The sequence below is a fragment of the Anoplopoma fimbria genome, chromosome 2 (genome assembly GCF_027596085.1).
Source record: "Anoplopoma fimbria isolate UVic2021 breed Golden Eagle Sablefish chromosome 2, Afim_UVic_2022, whole genome shotgun sequence".
Lineage (NCBI taxonomy): Eukaryota > Metazoa > Chordata > Actinopteri > Perciformes > Anoplopomatidae > Anoplopoma > Anoplopoma fimbria.
Window position 1 is genome coordinate 21,565,930 of NC_072450.1, and position 26,570 is coordinate 21,592,499.

General features: G+C 38.8%; 1 protein-coding gene across 1 annotated transcript; it reads right to left on the reverse strand.

Annotated features, from left to right (window-relative positions):
- Positions 1-619: 619 nt before the first annotated feature.
- cdh16 (cadherin 16, KSP-cadherin) lies at positions 620-26,459 on the reverse strand. The gene is made up of 18 exons (XM_054617429.1): positions 26,289-26,459; positions 25,716-25,757; positions 25,494-25,592; positions 23,457-23,591; positions 22,962-23,091; positions 21,991-22,149; positions 20,324-20,520; positions 15,785-15,910; positions 14,564-14,714; positions 13,459-13,671; positions 12,383-12,459; positions 9,696-9,887; positions 6,849-7,090; positions 6,634-6,764; positions 5,926-6,165; positions 2,760-2,876; positions 1,380-1,496; positions 620-1,219 (listed from the first exon to the last, which is right to left on the reverse strand). Exons 1-18 carry the CDS (start codon positions 26,457-26,459, stop codon positions 1,119-1,121), a joined length of 2,640 nt encoding a protein of 879 aa, XP_054473404.1. The 3' UTR covers positions 620-1,118.
- Between the last annotated feature and the right edge of the window lie 111 nt (positions 26,460-26,570).

Consider the following 26,570-nt stretch of genomic DNA (forward strand, 5'->3'; position numbering starts at 1 on the left):
ACACTGCAAGGTGGTATTTATAGCAACACTTTGGTCTGAATATAGCTTTGCTTGCCTGTAAGGTCGTCTGGGTCAGCATTTATAAAGCCTTAATCACAGAGACTGGAACGCTCTGCTAATGCAATTACAAACACAGGACGATTTTAGGCCGTCTCATTAGATTAAAAGTCTTTTTTTTTTGTATTGTGGAAGCTAGCAGGTAGAAACAGATGTGAAGTGAATGGTTACATCAACTGATACTACAGCACAGCTTATATACAGTTACAGTAAACCTGGATGCAATGATAAGAACAGAAGTATAGATATGAAGATATTAAGTTAGATGAAGTTATGCAGTTATGGTGCTTGCAACAAGTTTCTAATTCTGAATGTATGTGTTAAATTAGATTAAATCACATCTCAGTATTTACAGGTATGTTTCTTCTGATTTATGGTTTTACAATAATATTTTTGTAATAATTCATCTAAAAAGGGGATCAAGGAGATAGCATCATATTTCAGTCACCAGATTTGTTTCACATATAAGAATAACAAAAACATGGAATGTAAAGGATGTATGTGTATTTTGAGAATAAAGTCAAATTATTCAGATACATTTTAATATTTAATTTCCCCTTGAACTTGAAAATAGCAATATCACATCTTATTTCATATTATGACTTTAAAATGAATGAGTAGGATTTATTTATTTAGAATAAAGAATACGACTTCTTTCTCAACAAATACAACTTGAATTTCTAAATATAGCAACTTCTTTTCCTGTAATATTATGTCTTTATTCTCACAATCTCTCAATTGTTTTTCTAAACCATCATCCTTCTACTCTGTTGTAGTAAATAGGCATCATCTTGAAACAAATTAACAGGTCTACAGCAATAAAAAAAAAAAGACAAACTTAAAACTTAAGTCAACTTCACCTGAAGTCTTGATCTAAAGTATCTTGTTATTTTGCTTTCAGGTGAGTGTACATCTGAACTTTTATCCAATAACTGATATATACATTCATTTTCAGACATTCCCAGTCATTTGATGAATTCAGTTACCTGAAAGCATCATTGTTACATTGGTCCAGTTGGCTGAGGCAGTGATAAGGACAGACAAATACACTATCATTCTAGTTAGATGGAAATCTTCAGAGGAACTCGCTCCTGGTTAGATTTGCTCGGCTGTTTGGGGTTCTGGTAGGAAAGTCTCACAAACACAACAATGAGAATAGTCCCTGGAAATGAAAAAAAATAAAAAACACTGAGACAATCAACAGCATTGCAGTTATTGCACAATGGGCCTGCAGAGACTTCCAAATATTACTGCTCAAACATTATGATACTTATGATACGTTATAGTGGCAGTAAAAAGTTTTTCTCATTCTCTCTGCTTACCGATGACTGCAAAGGTGCCAAGCAGAATCCCCACTGCAGACTGAATAGTTGGCATGCCCTGCAGTTGCTTGGCAGCCATTTTGCAATTCCCTCTAATGTTGCAGGGGCACACTGTCACTATCAGGGGAGGAACGAGGGAACACAAAAACAACTCAGAGATCAGGGTTTTTTTTTTGGCATTACACAGCAGAGTAGTTGTGACTAAACAGAAAAACAGGAAATAGAATTCATTGAAAGACTTTTTGTGTTATGTTTAGGGCTGATGTTCGCTCCAGAAGTTATAAACTCCAACAGAAACACTGCTCAACTTATGATTTATTTGAGAATTCTGAGAATTATTTATATACATTGTGCAGTAGACAGTTGAAAGGTGTTAAATGTTTCCTGCCCATACATATATTTGTTGTTAGATTCAAAGTACTTTCAGTGCCAGAGGCCTAATGGTCCCTGGGGCCCTCTAACACATGGAAGGCCTTAGTTCGGACATAGTTGCTCCGATATTCACAACATTTGGTACCCACATCTCATCATTTCGGAAATATTTCACTTGGCTTTCATCGGTAAAGCCCAATGGGATGTCGGCCATTTAAATTTTTTTCAGGTATTGGTTGGTATAACACTCCAGCTAATGCAACAGCATATTGCGAATAAATAGTTAATACCTCAAATAATGATGTCAAAGATCCTGTGACAATACGCCATTTTAGACACTTTACATGTAAGCTTTTGTGTGTTTGAGGAGCGGCGTTGTCATGGGGAGGCGGGCTATTTGTATGTTTGGCCATGACACAGGAAGCTGTTGTAACTTGACAATACGTTATTTCTAACGTCATGCACTCCACGCAGGAAATAACGTCTAAGTTGTGCGCTTAGTGTCCAGGGGTCACGAGAATGTACAGCTGTATTAACCAGTACCCTGCAATTAATCTCGATGTGCACAGAGGTGCAAGGGCCCGTTCATTGCTGCTTGCAGATTGAATATATATGACAGATTTCATATAGAAGGTGAGTGACCACACTAACTGAACTGAACAGCAAGCAAAACTGAAGGAAAACTAAAGGACATTACTCTGCACACTTACACCTATTATTCCCTTAACCATATAGTTTATTCCAACCTCTGAATGAGAAGTTATGTGTTGTTTTGTGCTATGCATATAAGGTGTCAGCAGGCTGTACTGAGTAGAGCACAGTCTTAAGAGAGCTGTGCAATCATAAGCCTGGAAAAATCATTTGGAAAGCTCCATTGCATCATTATTAAACAAGAACAGTGCTAGGAAAAGCTGGCACACACATTGATTTGTATTGATTGTTCCTACGCTCTTGTCCCATAACCTCCCTGTGTTTGCTTCAGCTTATCAGCAGTAGAGTGGACATTACCTGGCAAGTTTATGAAGGTGCTCCTGGGAGGAGAGCTGCTGTCAGATATGGTGAAGGGCACAGTGTAGACCTCAGGGGCCAGGTACGGGATGTTTAAGGACAGGTTGGTGTGAGTATCTGAAAGACAAAACACAAACATGACACAAAACAATGTGCTGTTAATTACAATTTTATTAAAAAAAATAAGTACACATAAAACATTGTCCCATTATTTTTGAATGATGAGGTAAAGGTTGTCTATTTTTGTTTTTTTAAATTACATTTTGATAAAATGTACAAATTTATCAAACTCAATGTGTTAACTTGGTACAATAGCAGAGCCCTAAACAAAGACCCAAATTCACAACTGCAATCTGTTATACTTTTGATGAAAAAATAAGTACATGCCCCCTCGTATTTGTATTTGGTGGATTGAGAAACACACACACTATGGATCATCAGATGTACACAGAAATATTTTACTATTTCTACTAGCAAACGAACAAAAACAAGCAAAACAGCGCTCATACAACTGCATAACTACACAACACACTGAATGATAGAGACTGATGGAGCTGTGGAGTGGTCTGAAGTGTGACTCTTTATCTAATCTCTGTAAATCAGTCAAAAATACATGTCTGGCTGCATGACGTAAAAGCCCTGTCTCTTAAAGAGAAATGTTTTATCAAGTTGTTTGAACCCTTATCTGAGGGTCCTAAACTACACGCTTGCACCTCACCATCGAGCTGTGCAGGCTGTTAATTGATCCTCTATCTGCACTGCTTCGCCTCTGATCTGACATTTTCACAGATTGCATCTGTGACCACCTACATACCCAGAACTATTTTGAATGACAGTGATTCCAATTTTTTTTTTTTACATCATAGTGCTAGCAAATGCGTTACACTAAGACTAAGACTGGATTTCTCATATTTCTCTCCTTACTACTGTGAACAGCTATTAAGAGTGGAGGTAAGTGGAATAAAAGTGTGCTGCCTCATTAAACTGAATTCTGTATTGAAAAGAACTGCCAATTATTTAGACATGGTACATTTGAGAGTCTCTGAAAGACCTGAGATGAATGGCTGTGACACACACACACTCTCACACACACAACCTTGTAGTTCTATCTTTGTGAGGTCAGTGATTACATTTACATGCAACGAGTATTCCGTTTTATGCCCTTATTCCGAGAAAGACAATGTTCCTACCAAGCTGTTTACATGATTAATGAAAATTAATATTACAGCAATATTCCCGTTTACATGTAGCCGTGTATACTCCATAACGTAAACGGTGGCAGAGTGTTCGATCGGGCTAGCACAGCCTCTCTCTTTTGTTCCTTTAAACACTTTCTTGAAAAGGTTGCCGTTTTTGATTTTTGTGCATATCCAAAAATCTGTTGATATCCAAGTCTTCGTAATATTTAAAAGTCAGTGAGTCTACATCAGACCGGAAATGTGGGCATTTTTTTTGGCAAGCATCTCTGCAAACTGCTGGTAGTTGGTTTGTAAAGAACTACTGTACTCCACAGAGAGCTGACTGAGCTGTGTGTTGCAAACTGCGGTTAAAATACCCATTAAGACTCATATTCTGAATGCACGGTCCAAGGAATGTTCCCAAAAAATTGAATATTATCGCAATATCATCGAATATTATCCCACATGCCAAAATCGGAAAAAGCTTCATTACGGATAAGACCTTTTTCTGAATATCCAAATAGAAAAAGACATTTACATGACATATCAAATCTGGAATACCGTCATATGCAGAATGATAGTTACTAATAGTGTGCTGCAGACATTTACTGCAATAATCCAAGATCCCCTTATTGTCGAGGGAACCAGTTTGATGCTTACTTCCGGGTTGGCCTGCAGCATTCTACGACCTTGTGCATTCCCTTCACTTTAACCCTCACAATTAAAAAAAGTTCTAACCCAAACCTTAAAACCAATCTGAGCCCTCAAAACAGACCTGACAGAAGTTCTGTCCCAAAGTAAGGACCAGCCAAAATGTCCTCACTCTGAAGGGATGGAAACCAAATTGGTCCTCACAAAGATAGCTGTCCAGGTGAACACACACACTCACAGGCACAGTTCTTCTCTGCATGAGAGGTTGTGGTTGTGTCACGCAAACTGTACAACTCTACAGCAGACATTACACTGCCACATGTACACATTTTATTGGTACGACCATTACTGGCTGCGACCAGGTGCAAAGCATTCTGGGAGATTCCTCTTTTAGCCTCCATTAGCTGGCAGGAACCCAGCAGTGAGGGCAAAGAAATTACACAGAAGATATAATTACAGCTCGGCTCAATCAATACCAACAGGAACAGGGGAGTGAAAGAGGCAGATAAAAAAAAAACTGAGAGGGAAGTGGCTGAGCTGTTTGAATGACTTAATGGAAGACGTCATGGCAGTAAATAGTTGGCATTAAATGAGCCCAACACTAGCAGTTTACGATGACAGAAAAAGGATAATTACATTAAACCTCCTTTACAAGATAGGACCGACAAAATTATCCAGGAAGAAATAGAACAGAGCAATTTGCACATCTTCAGGGCCAGATCACTCTGTTTCTTTGACCATCTGTCCTCATGGACCCTATATCGCCTATTTTTAAGTCAAAGTAACTCAAAACATTAAGCACACTGTGGCAAACTCAATGTCCACAGGCTGCATGGCTTGATGACATCAGCCTGTCCTCTCCAATAAATTAACTTCCTTCCTCTCTACATTGTTTTTAAAAGCATAAAAAAGTGGACATGGCAGTTTACTTGGACCATACAGAAGGCCCAACTTTCACATATCCATCTTAAACAATCTCAAACTACAGGATAATATATGGGCTAATACTTACATCTATTAAGCAGCAGGCTTAAAGCAGGCTGGCTTTGAGACCATGCTGGCACCCAGAATCAGAACAGAGTACTTGGGCATAAGTGATACTTGAAACACTCATATGATAATTGAAACACATTATTATGAATGCGTACACTGTGAATAATGGCTACAAATACATCTCAGCTTGTTTGGCCTACCAAATCAATGTAGAAAATTAACTTAGGACAGTCTGTTCTAACAAGGTGACCTAACTTGACCGTCTTCTCTTTTCACTGTGAATCATAGGACTAACACTGCATGCTGTGGGTTGACTGGGTTCACCAAGTCTGCATCCACCTCACCATTAATAGGTGTAAGCTTCCAGTTACGACGGACTGCGGCATCGCTGCGCAGGGAGAAGTTGAGTCGTCCCCCGTGCTGTGGCCCATCACTGTCCCGTGAAGCCAGCACTAGAGCTTGGTCCTCCCAGCGAGGCGTACACAGGTACTTCCAGGAATAGTCTCCGACCAGCACTGGGCTGTTGTCATTCACGTCCAGGATTTGGACCGTCACCAGGGTGGACGCGGATAAGGAAGAGTTTCCTAAGCAGAAAACAAAAGAAGTGGAAATACGTGAGCCCCAACAAATATATATGAGGTGCTGCAGCTTCATTGCCGAGTTGTATAATTTCAGCTCAGTACATTCTAACCTTCCTTGCTGGTCGTTTGGGTTGTTTTCTGTTTTCTTGCACTCATAGTGCTTTTTCTTGATCTCACTCTTCAGCAACTCTGTCTCTTCTTCTTCTAAAGACTGTTCTTTGTCTGTATTCATATGCATGTGTGCCTTTCTTTTGTATGTGTGTGCTGTTTTAGCTGGATGTGCAAAGCAGTCTGGATTTGGAATAACAGAAAAAAAATAACTTGGAACTAAAGACTTAGAAAACCACAAATCAAATAATATTATTACTATGTTTACACCTTAAATAACATTTAGGTGAATTCATAAAGAATTGGAAATTAATGATTAATCAAATACTTGTGTGGGATTTATATTCATGAAAACAAACTCACGGCCATCCACTGCAATGACCTCCATGGTGTACGTGCTGTTCTCCTCTCTGTCCAAGGCCTGCACAGTCTTCAGTTCACCAGAATACTTTCCTATTGAAAAATATTTCTTGGTGTCTCCTTGGAGAGAATATCTGCACAAGGAAAAATGAGCAACTCTGTAAAATGACTGTGAAAGTAGATATTTATTCCTACAGCATTCATCAGTTAAGGCTTACCTGATTGGGTGAGAATCAGGGTCGTAACCTCTGATGGTGGCGATAACCCGTCCTGGTTCCTCGCCCTCTCTGACAGTCACCTCATAATGGCTTTGAGACAAAACAGGACCTTCATTCACATCGTCGACATAGATGGAGACTGTTGCCGTGGATGCGGGTCCGTAGCGGCCGCGGACCAGAGCCACTGGGTTCTGAGCACTGATCACGAGGATGTACTCACTCTCACGCTCAAAGTCCAAGACCTGTGGTACCATACGTACACACACAAAATTACACACACACACACACACACACACACACACACACACACACACACACACACACACACACACACACACACACACACACACACACACACACACACGGGTCATCCGTCAATGATGAGATATAAATGATGTGTAATGTGTAAAACTCAAGTTTCCTGTGTCCAGTTTCCTTATCTTACTTCCAAGGAAACTTTTACTGGCAGAGTTTTTCTGTATTTCCAATAAGAGCCAGAAACTGTTCACAGGGAGATGAGCCAATTAATTCACTGTGTCACTAATAAAACATTTTCCATGACGATGGAAATCACGTTTCAGCTCTACCGTAAGGGACAATGAAATTAATACTACTGGTTGAGCTCAATACACGGTTAAGAAGATTAAAATGAACATAGAACATAGATGAAATTATGATTACATTGAGGGTATTCAACATATAGATTTGTAATTGTAAAAGAGAGTAAAAAGCACATAAAAACGAATAAATCACAATAAAACACTTAAACTTCTCAACCCTATTTGAGGACAGTTTTTAAGTCAAATTTGGAGCAGCAGATTTTTAAGTGATAGGATTACTGTAATCTACAATAAAAACAATAACCGTCACCTGTTGACTTTGTTTTAAGGATTAAACATGCAGTTTCACAGTGGAGGTATAGAAACATGAACTGCAGATATGATAGTCTTTACATTGCAGTCAGAGATTTTAATACTTAAAATAAACTACATTTAAAGATTTCAACGATGTTAAAGCAAACCAATCAAAAGGAAGGCAAAGGATCATTAATCTCTAATGTATTTGATTATTTTAATGCAACCTTTTAAATAGTTCAACTTGTATTTGCTGTTTTACCCTTAAATATGTTCTTTCTGCCCATGAAACACGACGTTATCGAACCAACGCTGCCTGACATCATGCCGCTCAGGCAGAAGTGCGTCTCTGTTGCCAAGGAGAAGAAACACAGACCTTGGAGGGTGCATGAGTATTGCCGTTGACTGGAAATGACGCATCAAACTACTCAGTGCACCAGAACATGTACATGGACTCACTCTAGGCTATATAGTCATCTGAGCCCCTACTATTCATTTGTTCATCTTTTACCCTGAAAATGAGGTGGTTTCGCTATTATCAACCCTCCCTCACCTGCACTCCAGGTTTTGGCAAAGCTGACTTATCATCACTTTATAAGTTGATAACTTGTTTAAATTAGCAAACAGTTGCTAATTTAAATATCCATGTATATAGCATTAGTAACAAACGAGTAATGTTTCTGGCCACCTGGTGAATGTGAGACCAATATTCACTATCTTTTTAGCTCTGCTTTGGTCTCCACCAACTCCTGAGGGACATATCTGGTTCATTTGGTGCTAAATGCTTAGCTATGTTCACCAGCAAGTCGCTAACGTTGTCTGTTTGCCGTTTGGTGCTAAGCAGGTAGTGTACAGTGGGTTTTAAGAGCTCTTCTGTAGTTAGTTAGTGACACACCTGTAGTTAGTAATTGATAATTCATTTTAATTTAAAATCAATTCTTATTTCATTTTTTTCTTCAACAAAATGGTTTAATATTTGACATAATGTCTAACGTCTCCTGTTCTCCTTATCCTCATCCTGATTAGATTCCCCTCTCTTCCTCTGGTTCATCATACATTTACCTCAATCGGCAGCCTCTAGCCTGTGTGGTAAACTGCCATTAGTGTCTGCTCACACAATCTAATTATTCGCTTGGGCTGTGAACAGTGTGTAATTTCTAGTAATGAAATGTGCCTTCTGGCACTGACTTCACGCTGTAACACGATGAATTAAAACATTTTCTCAAGTGCAATTTAATCCACTGGTGCTTTACTTGTAAATAATAAACTTTTTTTTTTTTTTTTTTTACAAAAGAACGCGAAATAAACAACAGTATCCCTTGATACAAAGTTAGTCGTGATAGCTCACAAGGCCGATACAAGAGACGACAGTTGAATCTGTGGAATAAGATTGTGCATGTGTATTTCTATAAAACAGAAGTCCTTGTGTGTTAATCTGAAATAAAACTAGATCCATTTTTATTTTATGGACATCTCCTGCTTGTTCTCAGCGGTGCATGTGTAGCTCACAGCTAAATCACATTCATTAACTCCCACAGAGAGGTTGAAAATAATAGACTGTCTCCTGCCTGGCCCACTTACAGAGAGCTTTTTTATTTGAAGCATGTCAGACTGAAGTATTGACGTATTTGAATATTGTTTTCCAACCTTTCTGTCTGGGCCTCACACGTACCAACTGTGATATTAAAATTGTATCCTCATAAAAATGACAGCTATTTCGACACACCCAGCTACTGAATGATCTCTTAGGACTGCCGTGGAAACACAAGCCATCATGCCAAAAATTGTCTTTGACATTAATATTTGAGCTACTGAGTGGCGACATTTGTTTGTACCCTCTCACACCCTTAACAAGACAAAGAAAACAATTAACATATCAGTTTGATTTGGACATGACAGGAGTCTCAAGCTGATCTTTGTATATGTGGTAATCAATCAATAAGTTGCTCAAATATGTGTGTTGAGAGGTCGCCGTGGGGTTTGTGTTGATCACCTTTGAAAGGATGAGTGAGACCTCATTGGTCTGCTTGTCTGTCACCAATGTAAAGACCTCCTCCTCGTTTCCAGACTCTAAACGGTAGTCCACCTGCCAGCTGTCTCCCCCTCGAACATCTGCATCCCCTGCCAGCACAGCTGTTACTGTGGTGCCCACTGGAGCGTCCTCTGAAATGTGAAAGGGCCCATACTGATGGGAAGGAGACAGGAAATATATGATTACCCAGCAGAAAACATGAATATAATAATGAATAGAATTAGCATTTTCTTTACAGTCAACTCAAATTAAACCTCACTAAGAGGAAACCCCTCAAGGAAAACGTTATGGAAAAAAATAGGGTGAGGAAACCCCTGGACCATTTCATTATCACGCTAATAAAGAAAATCACAAACTTGCATTATCATCACTATTCCTTATACTCATAATATTGATCTTTGTGCTCATCATATACCTTACTTCTTCTTATTATAAAACATAACTTAACTGTTTATTGCAACTGACTGATTCGGAATTTCTGGTATAATATGGATCCAGATATGAGGAATAAAAAAAACCAATGATGAGAGAATACAAATTTGTTTTTAGTAAAGATCTTCAAAATTTAGATATCACAGATATATACTTGAGGCAGGATCATTTAAAGTTGAACAATATAAATATGATACTCAACTGACTCTGCATTATGTATTTAATAACACAAATAAATGAATCAATAAAAGACTAATGTAAATTTTGCCAGAGTTCCATTGATGATTTTGCAACGTTCTGGTGACCAATACAATACACAGCTAACTGACTGTTTGCTTATCAATATGCCGCTGTCGTGACAGTATATGTAACTACATGTGAGTGTATGTTTGCCCCCTCTTGCCCTCCTGGTGTTAGCTAACCTTCATTCACACACCTTTGTGTGTTTAGACAGCCGTTTAATCTGCCACTCACAGATGTCCTCTAGTGAAGCAGCCATTCCTCTGATCTGGCTGCCCCATCCACGGGGTCGCTGAACCCAGCCCTGTCACCACTCACCTCCCACATCACCCCCTATAGCGCTGCCTTCACATCGCCATGGAAAAAGCTGCACTTCTCAGGCGTGACCTGCTCAAGAGCATTTTCCACCTCTGTGTATGTATGTGTGTGTGTAGTGGCGATTATCTGAGCAAGTGCATACATTTGTTTGTAACTGCTTGAAATGAGCTTTCAGCCATGCATGAATGATATTTGGTCAAAATCCTGAAGTGCAAAGAATACCATTCAGATGTTATATAAAAAATATATACAGCACAATCTTGTATCAAGTCTGTATTTAACAATACTGTCTCATGTGATTGGTCTGTATATGCATGCCAAAGCTCTACAGGAAATTTCCACTTTTAAATTTCAAGGTACCTTCCCTCCCCGCTCAAAATAAAATGTTTCTTCACTGCTCACAATCTCTGTGCAGCCTTTCATGTCAACGTGGTCTGACAGAGAGAACAGCCAGAGACGGGTTCCCCATTATCACAGCATGATGGCTCTCCCACGTAACTACCAGCCCTCCTGACTTTTCTCTCTTCTATTATGCAGCATATGTGGGTGAAAAGTGAGGGGATTTCCTGTAACCTCCTATCTTTAGAACATTTTTTTCTTCATTCCAGCAGCCGTGTCAAAATGAGGGAAACCACTGTCACATTTCACGCTGGGCAGGCAGCACAGATATTGGTGGTAGTTCCCAAAGATGATATATATTATTGCAAATATTTTAAATATAATTAATGAAATATAAATGGAGGCAATAAAAAATCAAAGTAATTAATTTTTGGATTTACAAAGTGCTCATCTTTCTTTTGTTATTGTTATTATTCATGCATGTTAGTGTGTATAGAGAAATAGGCAATGAGGGCTGAGCGACAGATAGGGAACAACAGAAGCGAACAAACCCACTACTGCTTATCTTAAACCCCCAAAGTCAATTTGGGTTGGGGTATAGACTCAACTCACGAAGGCTTCAAAGGTGTCTGTTAACAAGAAGTGGAGAAGTAGATTATGATGAGAATGGTTGGGGAAATTTTTGTGGATGTGAATTTTGTTTTCTTATTTGAAAACATCACTACTAAGAAGCTTCTGTTGATTTTTTTTTTCCTTTTGTCGGCTCTGGAAAGTATTTTAATTAAAATGAATGCACTGTGAACACAGCTGCAGATGAAACATCTTTTACAGTCACGTTTCATCTAAAAAGTGTATGTTTAATATTAGAATATATTGGCCACTTTAAGTACTCTCTGGTGTAGCTTCAAAGTAGTAATCTGCTGAAATAGCTATGATTCTTACAGCATTTAGTAGCAGTATTGGGTCGTCATGATGTAGATTTGACTATATCGTAAACAAATGAGTGGAAACAACTCTCCAAAGAAAGCTTGATCAGATTAAACTCAGAACCCAGTTCACTTTGAGTACAAAGATGAATAAAACTCCTCCAATAACATGATGCTGCCATCTCTATAAGCCTGAGATTAGAGGGTATATCTAGTTCCGCGCCAGGAAAATTAGATCAGTGACCTACAGAGCGGATTCACAGTCACCAGTCCAATAGCCACTTACGATGGCCTGTGATGTTTGGCCTGCCTTTTTTCAAAAAGTATTGTCCACCATGTCCTGGGCAGACTGTTGCACCAGAAGAGTGTCTGTCTGAACATGTGTTCTCGTACCTCGTGTTGGGAGAAGACTGGTGGGTTGTTGTTCTCATCCTGCACCGTCACAACCACAGTGCACGAACTGTTTAGACCTGCCAGGGACATCATCACAGCTTCTGTTAGTGACTCAGGGTCAGCCCGTCACACAGATAAATAAAATATGCTAAAGGAACAGCAAGTACCTAATATTGCCTCCATCACAACCTGATGCGTGAGTCATGCAGACCACATCTGTCACCCCAGAGGCTAGCATACATAGTGACGTCATAGTGTCAATGAAGCTACTTACTAGATCACAATGCTAATAGCTTTTTGTTTGTGACAGTCATTATCAAAGCATCAGTGTTTTACATATCAGTACAAAATGTTACTCTACATCGACTGCTATAAGTTTTCTCTCTCTACTCTTAACTGTCACCTCAAAGTCCCATTGTCCAAAGTTAGAGCGTCTTTAGCTTCTGTACTGTGACTATTCCCCAGTGAAATAGAATATATGAGCGTTGTACATTTACAAGAGGGATTTAAATTAAACCATTTACATTTGATTGCAACATTAAAAAGTGGGCCGGATTTGAATAAACTGCTCCACACTAAGATCCCTTATTATAATAAATTGAAGATTGATGGATGGATGTATGTCATAATATAATTGGTTTGTATTAACTCACAAAAGCACACTTCATATTTTGTCATACAAAAAGAAAAGATTATTGTATTTTGATGTAAAAATACAAAGAAATAGATTTTTGGTATATTTTTTGCATACATTGTTAAATAGGTTCACAAAATGAGTGCCGATGTGATCTGAAATGGTTAAAGAGGAACTTTTCATAACATAATTTCCTCTGAAATAGCTTGCAGCTAGAGTGGCAAGTATTTCTTTATTATTAAATAATTGAATGGACACCTTGATTGGCCATGTAGTCTATGCCATCAGTTAATAACAGGTTTGTGATTGGACAAACCCCGTATTCCTCCCAACATAGTATTCTACTTCAGCACTAGGAAAGTCACAGTTGAAATGGAATTTCTGCCTTTTTGTGAGAATCACAATCAGAGGAAGGCTGTAATTTGCATTGATCCAAAGTCACCTTTGGCATCCTCAGCAGTGATGGTGAGGGTGTACTGAGGCGCTGTTCCCTCCATACTGTCTGCTTGGACGGAGATGACCCCTGAGTCACGGTCCACTCTGAAGAGGGCACGAGGACTCTCTGGAATTTGGCCAACCAAACGGTAGAATATCCGCACGTTGTCCGTCTTGGGATCGTCGTTATCAGCTGCCTGCACTGTCAGGATTTCTGTCCCTGGGGAAACATACAGCAGTAAAGAACAGTTCTGAAAGACAAGTGTATCTGAACAATTTACAGCCATAAGATCTTTTAAGACGAAATCATAACATCCGGTTTTATTTTAAATGTTTAACTCTAAACATCTACTACACTTTAGACAGCCTCTCGTAGTTTCTGTAATACAGATAAAGAACGTCAAATGTTTTTCTCTCTGCAATAAGTTACAGTCACAGAGCACACTTTATGGGAAAAAGGAGGCGAACGATATAACAATAGCGTTCTCATTTAATCCTCGCTCAGTAATTCCATTTAGATTAACAGATTGTCCTGTCTCATTCATTTCCCAGAATGAAGGGTTTTAAAGCATCAACAAAAAAGCTTTTATGCTGGGGCCTAATATGTCACAACACACCATGTGCTTTTTATGAGCGAGGGTGATTTCCCTGCTGTCCTGGCAAAAATCCTAATTTGCTTTCATAAAAAAGGTATCTGGCACTCTCAGCTCTTTCATCACTGCAACATACCTTCCTGCCAGTGTTTCCTCTACCTTGTTGTGAAACAAGATTCCCATAATGGAGTAAATGTGACGAAGGATTATTCAGAGGTCTCATTGTGTGGTTTTAGAATGATCCCTAACTTCATTAGGACTTAGAAATAACAAAAAAAGATAATGAAATTTTGAGTATTGTTGAGAAAACAAAGTTAACCAAAGTATTTCTACATTGTGACTATTGACACGTTGGTTTTGCTTTGGGTTTGAGCTTGAACACCTCTGTTATGCAATAAATAAATATCCATCTTTAGCACATGATGGAGTAGAGAAAATGAAACTTTTTACAAAACATTTTCCAAATATTCTTTGAGACTGCCAAAGATATAAATATAAAAACGTAAACATGTCTGTTACCTCGAGCAGCCAGTTCCTTGACCACAGTATGGTACTGTGCCTGTGGAAAGGTGGGTCTGTTGTCATTGGCGTCGCCCACCATCACCCTCAATTCCACAGGCTTGGCAATCTCTCTGCCATCTGGACGCTCAACCACGATGCTGATCTGGAACTGACAAGGCAAAAAGAGACACAAAGCTTACGATGTGAAAAGGCTCCATCAGCACCATCACTCATGAAGGATACAGACTGATTGATGGAGCTGTATTCAGAGAAGAGAAGTTTGGAATTGAGTGGCTCTTTAATGCATCCACAGATTATGATTCATATTTTGGAGTGATGGTATGCATCTGCAACCTTTCCATCACTAGGGGTAGCAAAATAGCAAAAAGCTAATGTCTGTAGCTGCACCTTTTCATTAAATGGTCATTCAAGAAGACAGATGATGCATGTGTTTAAACACCAATCACGTCCACTGATGTAACTCAGCCTCTCTTGTGTTGTTCTTTTGCAACTCGATCATGTAAGCCAGAATATACTGTTTAGTGAGCCATTCAAAGTCCACGCAAGAGCTTGTTAAGCCTTCACTTAGCCTAAAGTGAATGTTAGGTGAAGAGAAGCTTTTAGTGTTATTATCCTTTTCAAAATACAATAATTGTTTTTTGCCACACGCAAATAATGTACAAGGAGCTTTTCAGGATTTGGGTTGTTTGCTTAATTACCTCTGTCTGGTTTAAAAAATAGACTGTGCTCAGTGCTCAGCTTTGTTGCAATAATGTGAACCAGGGTCCCTTTAATTAAAATATAATTTGTTATATCAGGATATTAAAAAAGGAGTTTTTTTTGTGCCATCAAATCTGTCACTTTGAATTGTTCTTATACAGCATTTTGAATTCACTATCAAGCCTCCAGTGATTGGTTCATGAAAATAAATAAAAAGTGAATGATATCCGCTCACATGGGATTCTGTTGGTTTTCATAGAGGATATTGCAAAAGGCAGAAAATAATGAGCTTAAAAATCAGAGCAAAGTTTACATTAAGATTATAGTATAAAAACACAAATGTATTGTCATATTTAAAACCAGCACAATGTGTCAGAGTTCAAACATAGAAATAAATCTGCGTCACTTTTAAAGGAGCAGTGTAGCACCTTCAGCCCTAATGTATTGATGCTTTAACCAGTAATCATTAACGGGCATGTATTATTTTGCTGGAGATGTTTAGCTTGCAGTTATACAGACCTGGTCCTGTGTCTCTCTGTCCAGAGGAGCGTTGAGATAAATGACTCCTTCTCTGCTGATGGTGAAGAGCATCTCTGGAAACTCCCCCTCCAGACTGTACGCTACCTGGCTTCCACTCCATTTGACCTACATAAACACACACATAAGCACACATACACACAGCATAACACATTTTAATTTGAATTTGAATATACATAAATTTAGTAAATATTTGAAATATATTTTTATGCCTCCGAGCCGCCCTAAGTTTTTGGGTTGCCCGTCTGCCCGGTCCATTTTCGGAAAATACAATATCTCAGGAACGCCTTGAGGAAATTTCTTTAAATTTCTTACAAACATCCACTTGGACTCAAGAATAAACTGATTAGATTTTGGTGGTCTAAGGTCACTGTGAACTCACAAAACACTAAATATTTGGGCATGACTCAAGAATTACACTAATTTTGACACTAATTTTGTCTGATAGGATAAAATAATGAAGGTTTGCAGAGGCTTAAAACAGCTAGCCATTAATTGTACAATAACAATGTATAAAGTGTAAATGTATCATGCGGTATAAATCTTAAGAGCTATTCAGCACGGGGCTGCATGATGTATAAGTACAAAGCTGAGCTACATTTGTTTACATGATAAGGAGCCAACCAAATGCACTGAGAATGATGTGGAACAGAGAGCACAGCCAAAACTAACTATGCAGGCTGAAGGGGATTTTCCACTCTGCTTTACAGCCCTTGACAGAGGGCTGTGCAGTGGGGCTGAAAGGGCCCTAGTAGTCATCAAACAGCACCCAAGAAGGAGAGGAGCCCTTTTGCAGCACAGCTGAGGGACACCCAGGGCATGTGTATCTCCTCAACCCACTGTCACACACTCCTCCCTTGTTTTGGAGATGGCTGCCCAAACACTGTGACTCTGTATACACAAAGTGGCTTCACACAGCTGGCTGCCTCTCAGTGTTATGGTGTGTTTCTAGACCTCAGAACTTTAAAGAGATATGTTTAAAGAGGTGATTAATGATCCCCAACTGCTCGATATAAAGTTCCATACAAAACAACTATGAAGTCATCTGTTTTGCCTCCGTCAGTGTTTGAGTTTGCAGAGCACGTTCTGTCTCCCCCGCTAGCTTGTGTTTGAGCTGCATGCGTCAAGAGGGCCTCGTGTCTGCCTGTGCTTTTCTCCAAGACACTGCGAACTAGAGAGTAATCAGCTGCTGATTACAGTAAAAGGTTGCATTGTCCTGCATTAAATATCACAGCTGGAACAATTTGTCGATAGATTTTTTACTTACAACTGATTTGATAACCGTTTCTTTCCATTTTCAAGCAAAAATGCCGAACAATCCTCGGTTGCAGCTTTTCAAATTGTTCTGCTTTTCTTTGTCATTTATAACAGTTAACTAAATATAATTTTGTTTTGAGTGTTTCAAGCAATTTAAATATGCCATCTTGTATTCTGAGAAACTATAATGGACATTTTTATTAAAAATAACAGTTAATAGATTAAGTGAGAAAATAACCTGCACACTAATCTATATTAGAAAGAATCAGAGGTTGGAGCCTTTTAAAATATGGATATGATATCTGCTTCTTCCAAGATAAATATTGGATATCTTGGAGGGGGCAGAGGCCTTTTAATTGCCTGTGAGACCACCAGTATCCAAATCTAGCAATAACAGCTGATGTTGACTTTAGCTGGTGATGGATAGATTACTGTTTGAGCTCGAAGGCAGAAAAGAAATATAAGAGAGGCAGAAACAAAGGCAGAGTTGTTTAGGGTTTCTGGTTTGAAACATTGAAACAACAAGCCTGCAGTAACAGGTTAATAACCCCAAATATTTTGGGCTACTCAGCTGCAGTGAAAACAAGTTGTAAACAGAACAACTGACATATCATGACCTTGTCAAGTTGAGACGGTGAATAAATAAGCAAACAGTTGCTTATTAAAGCAGATACAAAGAAACATTAGCATTTATTGCGATCAATTGATTACATTTAATTTTGGTCATATAGCAGCTGTTGAGATCAACGTGAGATCGCCTCTGATGACCGATGTCAGCTGAAGCACCACGTTGATAAAAGTATCATTTGTAATATTGAACAGTGATAATTGGGCCATGACGAAGGTCTAGTGTGGCTCAAACTAATCATGCAACAAATAATCAGATTTTCATTTGACTGCGAAAACTGACAATTCAATGCAAAGAGCCTTTACTCGTTCATTCACAGGCCTCTCTTCCACTCCAAAGTCTCAACAGATTGCATTACTGAGTTCAAGTAGTTTTACGCTGATTGCATTACGTAATCAAAGTTTTAGGCAGGCAATCAGAAACATGAAATACATAATGGAATGAATTAACCTCCCTCGCCCTAGTGACGCAAAAGCACCGATTAACAAATGCCTGGATTTCATATTTAAAATCACAGCCAGAGCTTATTTTCATCTGATTGCAAAATCAGTCAAATTGATCTCAACAGTCATCTTGGCTTAGTTTTATAACTGAGTTTTACACAGAGAAATATGATGGCAGAAATGCATAAAGTAGTACGCCAGACAAGAAAAAGGACAATATTTGTTACAGATGAGTGGATGTGAACAGCACTGCTCCATTTATCTGAGACTGTAGGGGAGGTGAGATCCATCCCTGTATGTGTCATAACAGCGGTGAGTCCCACCACCTACTGAGCACGGCAGTACAATCACTCAGCGTGGGCGAAATGAGGCTTCCCCGAAGTAAACCATCATGTCGAACTAATCCAGGTTTGTGTGCTTTAAATTCTGGGTGTAACTAAATAGTTTTCAAGTAGACGCCGGCTCAGTGGTGGAACAATAGAGGCTACATTTCTCACTCTCTTAACACATTTTTCATTAGAAATTAAAGCCAATACACTGAGGGAATCTGCTCAGGGAAATATTTTCACAAAGCCTAATTTACATAAAGAGGCACAGAGTCCCCAAGCTGTGTGTAATAGCATTGGCCATTAGATTTTACACATAAGAAATAAAAGATAGATTATTATCGTAGATTTGAGCTTGCCTTTGAAAGCTAGGAATAAAAAAAATCAAATGTGCCTACACTTGTGAATCCACACGTTTTCTGTGGGTGGAAGGGACTGTTAGAACAGGAGATGAGAGGCTGAGGGTGAGTGTGGGGGAGGTGGGAGAAAACAGGAGGAGGGGGAGGTACTGTGATGTACCTACTGGCCACAATGACACTCACAACCTGAACAATGCGTTTGATTCAGATCTACGAGGCTTGTTGTATTCACAGTTCTCAGGAGTGAATGAATAAACTTTTGTTTTACAGTCCAAGCAAACATTTGTAAAATTTCCTCACTGCAACTGCTGGCTGATCATTGTTTCATGTGTTACAAAACCTCTGAGGGCTTTGAGTTATTTATAGACATGTAGCTGATATGGCTAATATTAAAACAACCAAAAGGTTAGACAAGACCAGGGACCAACACAGTAACACGTTAGAACTGTTTTATTTATTTGGGATTTCCATCTTTAGATCTGAAATTGTGCCTATGTTCTTTTTTCACCATGGTTACTGCTCCAGCTGTTACGTTATTCAGTTCAAAAATCTAATTTCAACTCTATTGGCTGCAACAAATAATCATTTTTCACCAACAATCATTTTTATCATCGACAGATCTGGTGAATTATTTTCTCGATAAGTAGATTATTCTGTTGGTTTATAAAATACAGAAGAGATGATGTCTGATGATTCCACAGACCAAGATGATGTCTTTATATGTCTTATTTCATCCAACAAACTGTCCAAAACTCCAAAATATTCACTTTACAATGATGTAAATGATGCAGAAAAGCAGCAGATCCTTATTTATTGATTGATTATCAAAATAGCTGCTGATTTATGATGAATCAATGACTTTGCCAAAGCAGACTTCAAGGTTACATAATTGATCAGATATTAATTAGACATGTATGTTAACAAAAAATAAATAAAACGACTGTCTATGGGGCTGGTCCAGGTTTTTTTCTGGATTGCATGAAATACTAACATTTTAGTACAATATGATTAAAGCAACAAGTTGTATGCAAAGTCTATTTTAGGGTGGATTCTGCTTTTAATCGGTTCGTGTAATTCCTCTCAGAGGTGGTGGTGGTTCGTGTAATTCCTCTCAGAGGTGGTGGTGGTTCGTGTAATTCCTCTCAGTGGTGGTGGTGGTGGTTTGTTGGTGGGTGGGAGAGTGAGCGATTATGGGAGTTAAAGTGACTCAGTCAGGAGGTAGCCTGAAAGGATCCATGGCATTTGAACAGCATCAATAATTCAGTATTTGGTCACTTAGGAGGACCCAAGGGCCACTAAAAACAGCAACTGGTAATATGATGCCACTTTACTTGGCCCAGGCTATTGACAAAGTTTGTTTTATTGTAACATGATATAACGTGATTTATGCTAAAGATTAAATAAGTAAAAGTGGTTTTAATGGAGATGGGTAAAAACACTTTACGTGCTAAAGTGGTGGATTTCTGCTTCAGAGTGAACACATGTTGATCGGGGTGTTGCTGTCTCACCTGTGAGATGGGGATCGGGTAGGGGCCCGGGAGGTTCTCCTGGAGTCGTACTGGGTCGGGTGATGCCCAGGTGTTTCCCGTCACCTCGACGGTAACGATGCCGGTGGTGAAGAAAGCGTTCGCCTTCCCAGCCATGTCCTTCACCATCACCGAGAGCTTGTAACGGCCGCACATCTCCGGGTCAAGAGTAGAGGCTCCTGGTGGTCACAGCGGGACAGAATGATTAAATGAATGATTTCATTTTCTTAATTAACCTGTTCTACAAAGAGCTACAGAATACATTGTGCAATAATTAATGCCATGATGTGTGCATAGTATTTTCCCTTTGATTACTTTGACATTACACACAGTGCTCTACTCATCACTTAACTTTCAATTTCCTGCTCAATTGGAGAATAAATGAACCCACTGTGGAGGTAATTTAAGCTTATTGTAAGTCGCTTTGGATAAAAGCGTCTGCTAAATGACTGTAATGTAATGTAATGTGATGTAATCATAACCATCAGTCGTGGCTAACCTGAAAATCAAGTAAAAATTTAAGAAGGTGATTTTCAATTTTCACTGATGAGGCTCAGTGGAAAGCAGCCGCAGCAGTGCGGGCCGGAAGGGAGCGGCAAGCGTGAAAGTCATCCAGCTCCTGCCAAGCCATAACAAAGGGCAATACCAGAGCTACAGAAATAGCACCAGCATACAGGACTACACTGCATCTAGTGTCATTACAGTATGTATGGGTATGTCTGTTTGCCTAAGAAGTATTATTGGCCAACATAATTACATCCTTATTGTACACATCTTCCCTTCACTTCACATTCACATTTCACAAATAGAATGCAGTTAGGCTGAATGTCAAGTAACTCAAACTCAAAATTACGTTTTTTCTGTGAAATATCTCATGTTTGGCTCTACATGATGTATCTGTGAGCCCTTTTATTTTCATAAATTCAAGCCTTTCTCTCATGTGGATAATATTTCAACAACTGCAACAAACTAACAAAAATAAAACATTTTAAGGAGAGGTGTCACATCTCTGTGTCTTTGAGAAATCATTGAAAAACGTTATTCAATCCAGAGCTTTTTTTCCAAATTAGCTCTGCATTTATCACTAGAGCCCGGCCAATACTGTATTTTTGAGACAGATATACACAACAATATATTGGCTGAGGTTTTTTTTTACAGTAAACACATCAACAAACACAATTTTTGACATGAATCCCTTGATTTCTTTTCAATAAAATTTGTATTTTACATTTTAAAAATAAAGTAGTCAAACTATGGAAAGGCGTGACTGGTACTTCACTTCCACAAACATCCTGAACATTTCTCTGCTGCAATTTCTTCTTATTAACTGCAAAATGTTAATGGACTGTATTTATTATTTGGGAAATGTTGGTTAATCTAATGGATGACAAAACAAGATTTATGGTTCCATAACTAAGTGGCTTGATTAAATTGCTAACATGCATTAAAAAGCTTTCTTGGGTGTATGAAAGCAAGAGGCCTCTGAAGTTGCAGGAAGTTAACCCTTAAACTGGAGCACATTGTGAGTTCTTGTCACCCTGCTTTGTGAGCCCCCCTCGCAAAAAAAACCATTTGTATAAAAACTTCCCTTTGGGGACAAACAAAGTGTCACTGGATACTTTCTCCTAAAGTCACTAGTTGGGACTGACCTTCGTCAGTGAGGCAAACTTCTCCGGTGATGGAGTTGATGAAGAACATTTGGCTGGAGGGAATCCTGGGTGTCTGTTCCATGAGGCTGAACCGCAGCTCGGCGTGGGCGGTGTTGCGGTCATCACGATCCAGCGCGTCCACCTGCATGAATGGGATTCCTGAGAGACACAGGTTGTGCAGGGCCAATATTTAAGGGCCTTTTTTTACGCATGTCTCTCTCCAACACAAATTCAAAGCACATTCACTCTGTCAGAATAGAACATGGGTTGCTTCCAATTAGCAGGCACCAAACCAAACACATACAAGCATTTGGAGTATGTGTTTGATTTTGTATATAATGATGCAAAATGATATTGGTATCCAACTTAAAATATCTGTTACAACAAAATACCTGATTTGCAAATAAGACAATGTGATCCAATAATATCTTAAACCATTACTGGAGGAAGTGACCCTGAAGGTGCATGAGCCCTCATATGTATTAAATGTTAAGTAGCAATTAAAAACATCTTCAACAAGCTAGCAGTACAATAGTTTACTTTTAATCAACTTATCTGCAAGTGAGGTGACATTTCTCTTTTTGAAATGAGCTATAAAGTATGTTTTTTTTTTTTTTTTTTGGGGGGGGGGGGGGGGGGGTTATTCTCCATCTTTAAAGGTACAGAGGAAATGAATGAATTCAGATAAAAAACATTTGTGGTATTGTATGTTACCCGATGTGACATTTTGAAGTCAAGTCTTTTTTTAAGTGTAATCCTAATCTTATCCAGTATGCCACGTCATTGATTCTATTAATACAGAAGGCTGAGGAGTAAATTGCATTTTTCAGGGTCACATTCAACACGTTTTTCATTGCTGGGAGGCAAAATTGAATGAGTTATTGCATTCCATGTAGCGGGACGGACAAATGTGACCCAGACTGATAAAAGGTTGTGCAACGTGGGGACCTCGGAGCTCAAGGTTCTCGTACCTTTGAGAAGCCCGAGCTGCACGCTGCCTCTCATGCTCTCCTTTAGGAAAGTGGGCACGTTGTCGTTCTTGTCGATGACACACACTTCAACAGTGAAGCTCTGGCGGTGCTCTGACGTTCTGAAGGACACCTGCATTGCAAACACACACACACACACACACACACACACACACACACACACACACACACACACACACACACACACACACACACACACACACACACACACACACACACACACAAACATTCTGTAGGTATCTTTTGAATATCGCACTCTGGTGAGAATCTAATGATCTAAGAGTAATACATTCTGCATACATAATTGAACATAGGCACATGAACCTCATGAACAAGTAAGAATATTATAAAACCTAAAATATTTCTTATGTGAATTTCATGCATCTTGAATAAATGAATTTGTACCAACTATTCATTATATGTTATTAGAAAATTGCTATCACTACTATATGATATGAGAGAATAATGATATGCTACCTGCAGGGAGTAAGACGGCTGTTTCTCTCTGTCCAGTGGTTTTAGAGCGTAGAGAAACTGAGAGTCAACTCCGAATATCCCCTCATCATCCCCTGTTACCACCAGGTCGCTGTAATTACCTGGCAGGCTATGGAGCTGTACACAACAGAACAAATGAAAAAAAAAAAAAAAAAAAAAGAACATCAGTTAATGTTCCTGTTTAAAAGCAAGCCATTAGCACGGACAATAATGTGTAGGAGGAGGAGCATCAAGGATGTAACTGTAGCAATCAGTGATTTCATTTGAACCTCTATTTGAACAGGACACCAAATTGAGATGTTAACTACTTGCAGCTAATAAAGCATGATTAAAACATAAAATAAATGGAAGGGGAGAAACACATCGATAAAAATTTGCTCACAAACTGAGACTGCTTGCTTACTTGCTTTAGGGATACCTATTTTGTGGTTTTCTGGTGAAAATAAATATGGTCAGTTAAAATGAAACTGTTGTGGTGAAATGTTGAGACGCAATGATACAGCTCCCACACTAGCTTCAGCTGATCTCCACTTTCCCTTCATACCTTAAAGGATACGTCTGGTGATAATTTATATATTTCTTACTGTCTATTAAGCCGTTAAAGGACCAAACCAAAAATGAATTGATCCAAGTATCTTATTCATCTGGGCCACAGACCACTAATGCTATCTGAAAAAATTTAAAACACATTAATGAACCATTGCGTTTGGTGACATGTTCCCTTATTACCATGAACATGGCCACTGTAGTTTATGTTGAGTCAGATCCACATACACCATCTTGTTGCTTTAAATACTCTATAGTGCACTAAATGTGCTGCTGAAAATAGTCCACAATAATAACACTATTTACTGCTCTTTGAATAATTTATTGCAAAAAAATACAGTGCCCAGATGTTACGGGGAATTACAGAGCAGTTTATGAATGAAATTATATAGTTTAAATAGTCATTGAAGCTTTATGTCATTAGTGGGAAAAAATGGGCTTTTAGTTTTTTTAAGGGATTTGTTGACAATACAACAAATATAGAATAATGCCCATTTTATCCTTTACAATTTCCTTTTGCCAGCATCCTGCCACTAAATTGGTCACATGACAAATGTATTCTTATAAGTGGTACAACTGTGTAATACTTTGAAGAAGGCTCAGCCTTAATACGTAGGCACAAAGTTCCAATGTTTTGTATTCCCTAAATAAAGGTCCTTTTAAAGCAAAACTATCTCAGGATACAAATGTCTACATTGAGAGTGGGTGGTGTGTCGGGGCTGGTCATTCACAGTGGCCTCCAAGATGATTAACAATGTGTTCTCGTCCGTTACAAGGTTTGCTAAATTGCTCATTCAAGGAGTTAAAATAGGAGAACTGTCAAGTGTAGCCCTCTCCGATGAGCAAACCATCATGAAGAGCTTTTACCTTGAACAAATCAGGAGCAATTATAATGTCCTTTTCATTGAAAACACAAAGCGGCCGTATTATCCAACTCCTCCATACTGGCCATTTAACATGCTATTTGTAGAGTATTAATGACTCCCAGTCCGACACAAAGACCGAAATTATGAATTATGTTCCACACAAGATGTGGTGACGTCACAATACAACCAATCAAAAGCCAGATACTCATGGTGCTGCACAATCCAGAGAACGTCTGATTGACATGTATGAACCCACGCAGCTGGACTGAATGGAGAGGCTGATGCCTGAACAGCACTGTGAACACTCCAATTATAGTCTAGTGATGACGGCAGCATGTTCATACATCTTCCACCATAAGTGCAGATTGGACAAAAGAGGTTGACGCAATTTTGCCTTAGTATCCCTTCATCTTCTGCCTAGTTCTGTGATCTTTTCAACACTTTCCTCATCACTAAAAGATGAACGAACTCAGACGGCTGACAGGAGATGTTCTCATCACCATAATTTAATCTTTAGAAAATGAATAGTGGACTAAGCATTCCATCTAATTAAATATTAAAATACCACTCTCCCTTCATCTTAATCAAGTTAACTGAAACGCCTTACCTTGGACAGATACCATGGGAAAATACCATCGTAGTTTTCAGGGACACCAATTTTAACATTTGCCCCAGAGCACGGTGCAAATGTGTAAAGTACCACCAACTGCGAAACAAGATATTGAGGGTGCCTTAGTTACATTGTTCATGCAGTAATTTGTTCTTGTAAATGAACAAAGTATTCCAGTTAAGAGTTATTTATATATATATATAAAAAAAAAGATCTTACTATGATGAGCATTGTCGTAGCTCCTCTGTCAGCCATGGGTGCCTGTAAATGTGGCACATCCACAGCGTTACAAACCACATGGCCTCTGCCCAACAATCAACACAATTTCTGTCTTGTTACTGATTCACCACCATGGTTATCTTTCATACACACAGATTTCACAATTTTTACATTTCAGAGGGCCTGCATTTAAATGTATAACCACCTACAAAGGCCACTATGACATAGCACAGAAGACCAATAGATCCGTGTTTGATTTAGAAGTTAAAAATCTTTCCGTAAAGAAAAAGCAAGTTGGCTGAAAACATGTAATTTCACTGGAGCCTTAATGTCAGACAAATATCGTTAAGATTATTTGTTTTTTTAGCAATACCAAATCACAGGCTACGCCACTGTGTACAAGTGACAGTAATGCCCTAATTCTTTATTAACTCAAATTCAAGCCTCTAAAGTATAACAACAACATTTGGATATACTGTAGCTCAACAACACAAAGTGATTTAAAAAAACACAGTAAGTAGCTAAACGCATTCAATTCTCTTCCCATTTTAAACAAAAGGCTCTGTTTCTTACCTTGAACAAAGGATGTGTGTGTTCCCTTTGAGAGGTGTGAGAGGAGTTTAAATTGGGTGGAAAAATTGCGCACTTGTACTCCTTCGGTGGATTAATGGTTAACGCCTTCAGATAAACATGCTTAACTACCTTGTTTCCTTCGAGTAAAACCAATGGCCGGCGAGGTTCCATTCCACTGATACAATCAAATTAATATTCATGAGGATGTAAATCGCCTGAACAACATCTCCCTTATTTCTGTTGCATTCTTTTGAACACTTAGATTCAGTAATAATGACACAG

Coding starts and splice junctions, on each gene's coding strand:
- cdh16 (XM_054617429.1), bottom strand. CDS start 26,459: ATGGAACCTCGCCGGCCATTGGTTTTACTCGAAGGAAACAAGGTAGTT. Junction 12,460..13,458: donor CACTGCTGAGGATGCCAAAG/GTGACTTTGGAT, acceptor TGTCCCTGGCAG/GTCTAAACAGTTCGTGCACT. Junction 2,877..5,925: donor GAAGCTTACACCTATTAATG/GTGAGGTGGATG, acceptor TTTGTCTTTCAG/ATACTCACACCAACCTGTCC.